Source organism: Saccostrea cucullata, unplaced genomic scaffold, assembly GCF_032062105.1.
Source record: "Saccostrea cucullata isolate Sc308-1 unplaced genomic scaffold, CSIRO_AGI_Scuc_v1 ctg3619, whole genome shotgun sequence".
Taxonomy (NCBI): domain Eukaryota; kingdom Metazoa; phylum Mollusca; class Bivalvia; order Ostreida; family Ostreidae; genus Saccostrea; species Saccostrea cuccullata.
In genome coordinates this window covers 37868-49814 of record NW_026932518.1, presented here as the reverse complement: position 1 = coordinate 49814, position 11947 = coordinate 37868, and the positions used below count along the sequence as shown (strand labels likewise).

At 33.3% G+C, this 11947-nt stretch overlaps 1 protein-coding gene across 1 annotated transcript in view; it reads right to left on the bottom strand.

Moving 5' to 3' along the window:
* Positions 1-1729: 1729 nt before the first annotated feature.
* Positions 1730-11947, bottom strand: part of LOC134235328 (uncharacterized) — a 35467-nt gene continuing 25249 nt past the window's right edge. The window contains exon 5 of the mRNA XM_062717460.1: positions 1730-2404. Within this exon, the coding sequence (XP_062573444.1) occupies positions 1869-2404 (536 nt within the window). The 3' untranslated portion in view covers positions 1730-1868. The remainder of the gene's footprint in view (positions 2405-11947) is intronic.

Here is an 11947-nt window from a genome sequence, read left to right as displayed (position 1 = left end):
TTTCAAACCCAGTGACATCTGTTAATGCTGAGACTCTCTTGGAAACTTTTCTTGCCCAAAAAGCCAACACACATTATGCTTATTAAACATGCTAAACAGTGACAATCCTAAGATTACACTGTAAATGAAAATTTAAGAAACAGGAATTTTAAGCTGTTTATTGATAATGTTGCAATGATTTATAGAAAGATTCACAAATAATAGAAGGTCATGGCATTGCTCATCACATGTAATGAATAATAAGTTTGTGTTAAAAATTTTCACACGTAAAAATATTATGTCATAAAGTCAATCAGGTAAAAAAAATCACAGAGATGATAAAATAAAAAAGTTCATAAATAGTATTTTTCAACAATTTCATATCAAATATAAAGCATTCTTTAAATAAAATCCAAGATATTTTCAAGTTTGAACATTAAAGTGTAATCAAAATTTTGTTCAAATGGGATTCATGAAAACAAAATGTTTTTCACAAGGAACAAGAGGCCCATGGGCCTTAAAGGTCCCCTGAGCATCATGTAACAACTTTCCAACAATTGAATTTGATTTGTGTTTTAAACCAGAGATGATGACATTCCAAATTATGAAAGAAGCACCATTGCTCATCATAACTATACACTTAGTTTAAAGCAATATGAGCTGCATGTTTGACATCGGAAATTTTTATTGCAAATTTGTAATTAAGTAATTTAATGACAGAAAAATAAATCATTTATAAACTTCTGTTGTTCATATTTGCGATGGAAATCTTTTTATTAGCTTTGTTTGAAGCAAAATTGAATTATTGTCGTCCTGTGCAATAATGATTTCTAATATAAAACTGTATATTCGGTTGTAAAGAAATATTTCTTATATAACATTTTAAAACTTTATTTTGGACTTATTAGTCATAAGAATTTAAATTACATACAAATTAATCATAATAGCACATTTTACAATCAAAATAAAGTTTTCAAGATACAGCTCATATTGCTTTAATTAATTATTATCCATAGGCAGAGTATGGGAACCAAAATATGCATTTAAACTAATCAAGAATAGAAAAGCAATTGATCCTCCATTGGGGCCCACCCTACCTCCATGGGTTATGATTTGAATCTATTACTACTTCACAATAATTCCACATAAGTTTCATAATTTCTAGCATTGTGGTAATTGAGAATATTTAAAATGATGCCATTAATTTTTCATGAAATCATAATGGTCTCCCCTTGGAAGAAGGTGGGGCCATCCTTTAAAAAAAAAACAATAAAATCCATGTACCAGAGGATACTATGTGGAAAGTTTTGGTTGAAAATGGTTCACTTCTTGCGAAGACGAAAATGTAAAAAGTTTACGAAAACAACAACAGACAAAATTTCTATCAGAAAAGCTCACTTGAGCCTTTGGCTTGGGTGAGCTTAAAACATTGTATTTACATATATTTTAACCCTTAGGTTTCTGCCTGCCTTTAGTAGATTCACTATGAATTTTGTGCAGCATTACAAATAGAATGCAACACAAAACTTGGTATTTCAATTATTATATACCTAGAACTGTCTCATTCTGTGAATTCCAAGTCTAGGAAGTTGAATTCATCATTAAAACTGAGAACATAAATTGCTTGCAATAATTGTTTTCTATTCTTCTTCAATTAGTTGACACTAATACTGTAAACCAACTATTACTTACATTATCTTTTATTCACGATTTCTTAATTCTAAATCAATCCAAAACACTAAAACACAGGAAAATAAATGGTTTGTGGGGATAAATATTTGCAAGTTAAAGTTATTCACGAAATTGCTGATATTTCTCACACACGAATAAAGAATGGTTTACAGTATTAGGATTGATTTGTTTGTATTTAGGCAGCAGTAAAATTTCTTTTATTTTTTTTTCTTCATGCCCTTACAATACTCTGTTCCTTGGAGAACTTTTCTGTTCCATGTATCAACTTTGATTTCTTTCTCTAAAATAGGGAATCCTGGAACACAGCTTTTTAACTGATTTGTATAAATATCCCACTTTTCCTTGGCCAAGATTTGAAAATTTGATTTATGTATGTCAGCTTCCACAGTGTCCTCAAAAACTAATCCACAACAAAAAATTCTGTAGTGTAAAACAAGCCAAAGAATAACAACAGCTTCACTTGAGAGACAGCCATCTGCATTTACATTAAATAAATCAATAAAATTGCTGCACAGCAGGATGTCATTCACTGCATCATACATGATAATTTGAATGTAGTCTGGTGAAACAAGTATATTTGGTATCATACAATTAGGAAAGTTAGGATGTCGCTGTCTCTGAAGTAAGGAAAATACAATGGTCTGAGCTATGGCTTGTTCACTTGTTCCAACAGCTGTTCCTTTCACTTCTGTAATCGTTTTACCTCCAGGAGAGACCTCCTCTTTCTCATCAACTGAAATGACATTTGAACAAACTTTTTACCTTCCTTTAAATACAAGTGGAGAAACCTGTTTTTTATCATGTACGTGAAAATGTTCATAATATCATTCAACTAAGGTCCATGGACCACAACTCTCAACCAGTGTTCAAGCTAGGACACAATTAATAGAGGGGTTACCACACATGCCCTCAAATTTATGTGCCCTTGTGGCCCCGGCCCCAAGTGGGGCCTCTGTGCCCCCAGTTTGTACCCAGAATCACTTAACTTTCCTGATCCAAAGCACTGATTAAAGCTGAACACTTCTCATAAATAGGCACTGTCAGAGGGTATATAAACCGTTCCCTTTCGTTACACCCGATGCACACTTGAAACTCGTGACCGACATGTAGTACTCCTATCGTGTTCTTAGATTTTGTGTGTGTATTTCTTGTTTTTATGTGCATTTTCTGTTTGTAAATAATGTATTGACCTGTATTTTCCATGATACTTCTGTCCTGTTTTGGAAAAAATATGTAAAATTTGATAATTTCATCGATATTGAGTAGCAAGCTTTGTAAGATATACGTCTGCACTCGTCGAATCTCTATAGTAAAATACATTGAACTGACTAGCGATCTGCTCTTATATACGAGTTGTAGGGAGAGCGTTGAAGAAAGAAAAATATGGCAGACTATGTCCATTTACAAGTAGTGTTCAGCTTTAATCAGGAAGGCCACAATTAAATATTGTTGGTATGGCATTGCCGACTCAGTCTTCTTATGTTTTGGTCAGTAGGTAGGGAAAATATTTTTTTTTCAATTTTAGAAATGCTAGTATCTGTGCGTCATGGGTTTCTGGTTGTTTAACAACAACTGAACTCCGATTTGCTTCCCAGTTGTTATTTATTTTCAAACCCTATTAGTTTTAGACCTTTATTATACAAAGGATGTTCGAAAATTATTGAGACATAGCATATATTTTGCTTTCTAAAAACGGACAGACAGACTGACAGACAGACACATGGACGGACACCGGACACTGGAGCTAAAAAACAAGAGGCCCATGGGCCTTAGAGGTCACCTGAGCATCATGCAACAAATTTCCAGTGATTGAATTTGGTTTATGTTTTTAGATGTGTGGCATTCAAAATTTTGAAAGAGGCACCATTGCTCATCATAACTATACACTTACAGACCCTAAACCGTGCTACTACACCACTTGAACGGTACGGTTCGGTACGCTTTGTGCACGGAACGGTACGCTTTGTTCACGGAACGGTTCGTTTTGAGAACGGTACGGTACGCTTTGTGCACGGAACGGTTCGCTTTGTGCACGGAACGGTACGCTTTGAGCACGGAACGGTTCGCTTTGTTCATGGAACGGTACGCTTTGTGGACGGTACGTTTCGTTTCTTGCACGGAACGGTTCGTTTTGTGAACGGTACGCTTTGAGAAACGGTATGCAAATGAAGTGGGCGGAGCCTGCTAGCTTTAATTCTTGATTGGCTGCTAAAAATTTATTCATTTTAAATGACTTTTGAAGTACTTAATGCATGTATATAATTATATTTCAGCTATTAACAAATTAGTTTCTCGGTTTCATATTAAACATTTAACACTACAGCGGTGATGGAGGAAAAATGAAAAAAAAAATGAGAGGAAGAAAAAACATCATCCCACCGATGTCTTTGGCATTTTGTATAGATATGTATTAATATATTTAGAATTCGTAAATATTTCCGTATTTAATTTTTACGTATGCTGACCCTTCATTTGAAAAAGGAAAAAAAAAATAAATGAAATTTTTTTCACTTTAAAATAAAGTTGTAACATAATTAAAAGTAATTAATATATACCAGGTATATACTTGTTCTATACATATAACGCTATGCACATAATTATAGAAATTATTTTTAATTGATTGATCTATAGAAATAAATATGAATATTCCTGCTTCATTTTTATTCCTAGTAATTAGATATGTTAATTGTTTTTTTTAATTGTAGATCTATCGCTTAAACGTTTGAATCAGAAGAGAAATATCAGTAAACAAAATAAATACAAAAATCAACAGCAGACACACGAAATTAATACAATAACTTCCGAGCACTTTCTCGTAACAAAAACATTCTTTTCACAGACAAGTATTTATGTTTTCAATTATCCTTTCAGTGTATTAAGTAATTATTTTTATAAGTTTTTCTTTATTTTATTAAGTTATTCTATTCTTGTTAAGTCTGTAAAAACGAGAGAGAGAGAGAGAGAGGATAGAGAGAGACGCAAACCCTTAATACATGTACATGTGTACATTATCTGTAAAAAAAAAATAACTTGTATATATTCTCATTCTTCGTTTTATTTACATCGCCAAAGTCACAATTAATCAGTCTATGATGCTACTTAATCAACCCATTTACAACTATTGTGCAATGAATAATCCGTTCTCTGTACATCATGCTGCCGCATGAAATCCTCCTGCATCGCCTGTCAATCAAAATGGCATGACGCTAGGCGACCCTGAGGGTATATTCGATTAAACGACACGGGTTACACGAGTCACTAGAGTTATAAATAAAACAACCTATCTTCGACACGGGTGATCAACCCTTGTTACGCGAGTATACTCCTCAGTTTACCTGGAGTAACAGGTAAAAAAAAATGGCGGGAAGTGAAGTCGCATTGTTAATGCGAAAACTGTTTCTGCATAAATATGTCAGTATTTGTATAAGAAATTTACAACGTCAATGAAAAAAGTCTGCAATATAATTTTGACACCCCCTTTTTATTTTTTAGTTTTTAGATCAACCTCTTAAAATTACTGTTGTTTTATCATTGAGAGTTTTTTTTTTTTTTTTTTTTTTCAAATAAGGAAGTTTATCCAGCTTTTTTTTTAAAATCTGCCTATAATTATTGCCCGAACCTCAAGATCCCGTTTTACAAATGAACTTACGACTACAAGCAAATTCAAGGAATTGTGGTCCCCCGCTTTCGATGTCTTTTTGGGTGATATGTCATTTTTTCTGACATATTTTTGCGTAATATGAAAATCCTATCACATGTTATTTATTTAGAAATCATCACTGAAATCCGAGGTCAAGGTCAAAGGGTCAAAGTTTTTGGTATTTAATGAAAGGTCTTCTCACAAGGATTACGTATGTAAAGTATGAAAGCCCTAGCCCTTACCATTCAAAAGTTATGGCCAAGGTTAACGTTTTTTATAAGTACGAAAAATTTCCAAGGTCAAAAGGTCAAGGTTGTTGGTATCTAATGAAAGGTCTTTTCGCAAAAATATATATGTGAAATATGAAAGTCCTAGTATCTACCATTCAAAAGTTATGGCCAGAGTAAAAGTTTGGAATTTCTGTGTAAAAGGGGTCAAACTCCAAGGTCAAGGTCAATATGTCAAAATCGGTGGTACCCAAAGAAAGGTCTTGCAAAAAAGAATACATATGTGAAAAATGAAAGTCCTAGCATCGGCAGTTCAAAAGTTGTGACCAAGGTCAAAGTTCTTGAAAAAAGGTTTTACTCAAAGGTCAAAGGGTCAAAGTTCATGGTATCTAATGAAAGGTCTTCTTACAAGGATTACATATGTGAAGTATGAAAGCTCTAGCCCTTACCGTTCAAAAGTGATGGTCAAGGTTAATGTTTTTATAAGTACGGAAATCTCCATGGTCAAGGTCGATAGGTCAAAATTGTTGGTATCCAATGAAAAGGTCTTGCCACAAAGAATATATATGTGAAATATGAAAGTCCTAGTTTCTACCATTCAAAAGATATGACCAAAGTAAAAGTTAGGGTTTTTTGTGTAAAAGGGGGTCAAACTCCAAGGTCAAGGTCAAAAGGTCAAACTTGGTGGTACCCAAAGAAAGGTCTTGTCACAAGGAATACACTTGTGAAATATGAGCTCAGCTAAATCAAAAGTTATGGGCAAGGTTAAAGTTTTTGTGACGGACTGACAGACGGACAGACTGACAGACTGACGGACAGACGAATGAAATTTAATGTCCCCTCGCTTTCGCGAAAGCGGGGGACAAAAACCAAAAACTTATGTTGATTATAAATTTTTGAAAATTAACTATTTTGGAAATTGTTACCATAAAACATTCTAAATTCTTTTGAAGAAGAATAAAATCGCAACTAATTTCTGGACTTTGTGATATGCACCTAAATTCCGGTCTTAGGGCCTCCAGAATCACAATAACTTTTAACCCCCCCCCCCCCCCCCCCCCCCCAAAAAAAAAAGAAAAAAAAATGTGATATACTAGTACTGCGCGGGGTATATCGATAAAATCGCATATCCCTTGTAATAAATTTATTTTTATTTATTATTTATTTTAAATTCTTATTACTTGTTTGTATATTTATTTTTGCTTGTCAAAAAATTATACGAGACTTAACATCTGTGTGATTTGATGCCCCCCCCCCCCCCCCTTTGAAAAAAAAATATTGGATGTCTGTGCTTACATTATCCCCTATAACTTTTTAAAAATTAATTTTGGTCCTCACTAACAAATTAATACTATACTTATTCATTCCTACTATAGCTATATATTTTTGTCCCTGCACAAAGCCGTACTAAGGAATTGGAAAGGTTTATTTTTTTATTTTTCCTGTTGCCATGGGAACAGGAATCCATAGCAACTAACGAATTAATCACCAGTTTCAGTTTGCAGACGCATTCCTACATGACTGTCAAAAAATTTCAAGATCATATTAATTCCTGGCAAAACTATTTTTATGCATAAATAGAATGTCTATTCAAAAGGAGATTTATTCGCATTTTTGAACAAATATTGGGTTTTTTGATAATCGAAAAAAAAAGATGTTTGGACAAATATATTTTTCTAGAGTTTTGATATATCAAAAGGCTTATTATAAATAACAAAATTCCACTGGAATCATTTCTGCTGCAATTTGTTTGAAGTTTGGGTGTTTTTGAGTTAGATTGACTGGACTAACTGAAATTGCTCTCACATTTGATCCTGTAATTACCTTATAACTGAATTATTAATAATAAGGATTTAACTTCATAAGGTAATTAACACGACATATCTATGCTGCGATTGTTAAATCTATAAAAGTAATTTTAGTGAATCAATATGCATCTATTAGACAATTTTGAAATCAAGGGGCCCGTTTTACAAAAGAACTTACACCTAAGACCAAAATTAATTTTGCGATTTTATTCTTCTTGAAAAGATATAGAATGTTTTACAATGAAATCTTAGAAATATGGAGGTCGGGTCCCCAGAACCAACTGGTTCTTTGTTTACAATAAATGTTATAAGTATATAGAAATTACCTTTTCAGCCTTTAATTACTATCGTAATAATTATTGAACATTTTCATGCGTTTAGTTGAAATATTGAACATTATTTTTACAGACTCAAAATTAAAATCCACAGCCATGTAAGACCATGAAAAACACAGTAGCTCAAGTTTTCTTCCCAACCGACGTCACATTTTTTGTAAAAGTGTCTCTCACATCCTATGACTTACACTATATAAATGAAAAATGTCAGCTATGGTACTTTTCTGACCAATTATTATACCCCGTGCAAAATGTTACCGGGGGGGGGGGGGGGGTAGAGAGAGAATACAGGCAATTAGCATCTGGTGGAAGCGCTCCCCACACTTTTTTTTCCAAACATCTCTTTACGTTTAAAAAAATCTTCATTGAAAGACCACCGATAGCTTCCTCCCTCTTTTTGTTACATTAAAGCCAAGCAAGGGTCAAGTCGTCTTGTATGAATAAAACTTGGTACTGAAGGAAGTGGGACCTACATCCCCTTCCTCCAACTAAATAGGAGTTTCGTTTTTTTTCTCTGGCTTGCCCCCCCCCCTTCAAACACGATGGCACGTCACGATTATATTTAATACTATTGACATGTATGTATGTGAAGACATTCTTATTCTACTTTTTTATTTTAATAAGAGGAAGTATTGACTTGTTAAATAATATTGCAAGGATAAATAATCTATAAAATACATGTTATATCTGTTAAAAATATACATTTTGTTGAACAATCAATTCAGCTTTGAGGTCTTGTATTAAATTATCTGCTATTCTTTATTTGATAATTGGATATTGTTTGTTAATCAGTTGTTTGTCCTGTTCAGACCAAAAATACAGGGAATATACTGTTTTCCCCGCCGTATTTATACAAACACTAAACGACACGAGATGTTTTATTTAGATCACTAGAGTTCAATCAGTGAGCATGCGCATATTTAACACTAGTGCGACACGGGTTGTCTTAATCGAATACACTCTGAAAGTCTGTTTACGCAGGAAGAATTTGTTCTGTGATTTGAAACATTCTTTTGGTCAGTTCATAGTTCACACCTGTCTAAAAAAATATTTGGTCACAACCGGAGAGACGGGGAAGGGGGGGGGGGCGTGTGTTTAACACACCTTTCAAATTATTTAGTTCTGACCACATCAAGGGTATTAAATCACTCAACAGACATCCAGCAAACTCATCTTCCAGGTTTCACCACAACACTGATTACAAATTTACTTCCTAAATTATCCCTTTTCAGACAAAAATAAATAAGCATGTATCCCTGAATTATAATTTTCTTTTTTTTACAAAAGCACAATTTAAAGCCACATAAAATCGCATAAGTATCGCCTTCTAGATGGGGGGGGGGGGGGTAACAAACATAATATGGCTTGAAAGAGGATTAATATATTTTTTTTAAATTTCATTTTATTTAGTAAATTATCTTTTTTCAGACACTAATAAAAATGTTTCCTGTAGATTATGATTAATTTTAATTTACAACAACGTACCATTTTGCAGACTTTTAAAGAACTTTTAACCAGCTAATTCGTATTGCTTTCTAGAAAGGGGATGGGGATACAGTGTAACAAACCTTAAAATATCTTCATTTTACGCAAACTGTTTTTTTTTCATTTTTCATAAGATGTATTTCAGAATGAAGTAATATTTATACTGCAGTTTGCACATTTAATTGCAAGAAATTTGGCTGGCGATTTTTGTATGCAGCGTGAAAGTTGATCACAGTTTTGTTAGTAAGATTATTATCTCTGTCAGTTCAGTAGAAATCTTCACGTTTACCGCATGTAATATTTTAATCCATATTTTATATGATTACAGATTTTCAGTGCTAGTATAACTGCACCAATGATTCGCCTATAGTAAGAATCTTAACAGAATTAATGTGAGAGTCTAATACGTATCTTTTTTTAAATTTGACAGTTTATATATGTTTTAAAATTCTTACAAAATAATTCATTAGTAAAATCACGCATCTGATATGTACTACATATGAATGCATACTTACGACAAAACGATCTTGTATCCGATCAGATTTAAATTAATAAATAGAATGAGCAGAATTAAAATCAAAAGTAGAGACAACCAGGGAATTAATTCATGAAAGCGTGTTCTATCTTAGTGGTATTATAGTCTATTGAACTTTTTTTTTATGTCAAATACAAATATAGGATTATGAAACATGAATTAATGTTCATGTGCACATTTAAGGCGGTTCTTTTTTCCCCGGGCACGAGCACAATTATATTGAATTTTGGGGCATCTTATAATATTAGTTTAAATATCTGTATTGTTAAATTACGAATATTAAAATACAATATTTCAAAAGGAAATTGATTTAATTTTCTAAAACTTGTAGTATGAAAATGAAATACTTCAAAGACGCCGACATCATTCGAGGTCCACTGTGCCCAATACGTGTTTTGCGGGAAAAACTCGTGGCCTGTACTGAACCTTTGACCACAAACACAACCAGTTCATTTAATTTATAGCAAATAAGGAATCGTCTCACACTCTGTCTAGTTATTTTGCAGTTGTAGTTTGATTCGAGTAGCTTCCTTATTTTTACAGTTGAAGATCCAGACGCATGATACTCGATAATGGTGTTTCGAACAGGCAGACACAACCTCCGTCCTCCTTTCACAGGCGCCGTAGCGAGAAATAAACCAAAATGACTTATTTGGTCATTATACGATTCAAAAATCATTGGGGGCGTGGTTTGCATAATTAACCAAAGAATGGTACGGTTCGTTTCTTGCACGGAACGGTACGCTTTGTGGACGGTACGGTACGCTTTGTTAATGGAACGGTTCGCTTTGAGGACGGTACGGTACGCTTTGTTCACGGAACGGTTCGCTTTGTGCACGGAACGGTAAGCTTTGTTCACGGAACGGTTCGCTTTGTGGACGGTACGGTACGCTTTGTGCACGGTACGGTACGCTTTCTGCACGGAACGGTACGGTTCGTTTCTGAGGTGTAGTAGCACGGTTTAGGGTCTGTAGTATTTACTTAGTTTGGTTACTTAATACCCATAGACAGGATAGGGGAACAAAAATGCATTTCAACTAATCAGTAATATTCAGCAATAATCATTGGTGCCCCTACCACACATAATCCCTGACCCAAGGTCCACACATTGCACAAGATTAAAAAGGCATCCCTGCTTATAAAATATGTTTGATAAATACTAAGAAACAGCTTTCAAACAATTCATTTTCAGTATATAAGTAGATCCCTCCTATGGTACCCCCTGACCCTGGGGCCTTGAAATTCACCATTCTGGATAAAGGGTCCTTGCAGTGAATAATTTTATTTTGTCAGAGCATGAAGTATTAAAACTCATAAGGTGAAAACTTAATTATTCACACCTTTGTAAATCTACTGGTCAGTCAGGCATAATTTCTGTCACCAACTGTAACATCAGCGGCAAGGGAGTACTTCAATATAACCACTATGAAAACAACTCATTATCACCTGTGGGGACCGAATAGTGGCTTCATTATAAGTGATATTTCAATATAACAGTTATTTTAATGCAAAGAATTTAAGAGTCAAAAACTGGGGATTTATTTTTATTTCAAAATAAGCGGGATTTCAAAATAAGTGAGTTCAATATAAGTGGAGTAAGCTGTAGGTAGTTCATCTGCTTAATATCCAAGAACAGAGAATAAGATTTTCAAAGATTTAAGGTAGGTCCGTACTTTCAAAATTTTCTGTCAAACTAATAATTTTTTCATTTTAATACCTTTGGTAAGTCATAACTAACTAAAACACCCATAAAAGATATATCTTTGCAGGTGAATTTTCATACAACATGTCTCAGAGTACATACTTCTAAAACTTCAATAGCAAAAATTGATCTTAAAGAAGTGAGATATCATATTTCATTTAGCTATGAACCAAATCACATTAAATCTAAGCAAAAACTTAAAAACATCAAAAATATTCATTTGCCAAGAGAATGTTTCAAATCTTTATTGGAAAACATTAACAAATTGATTTTTAATCTGTCCAAGTCTTTCAGAAAAAAATCTCAAAATTTCTTTATTTCTAATATTTCTCAAAATCGAAACTGTTTATGTGCCATTTTTTCTTTAAAAATATTAAATCATATCTAAGGGTAACAAAAACACATAGTTTATTATGTTCAACCAGATAAATTTAACAAAACAGCCTTTTGAACAAGTATACCCCCATATTTGAAATATCAATTTTTCAATCATTCTTTGCAAAAAATTTTAAAAAGTAAAATTTAAAATATGATGTAGGCTTTA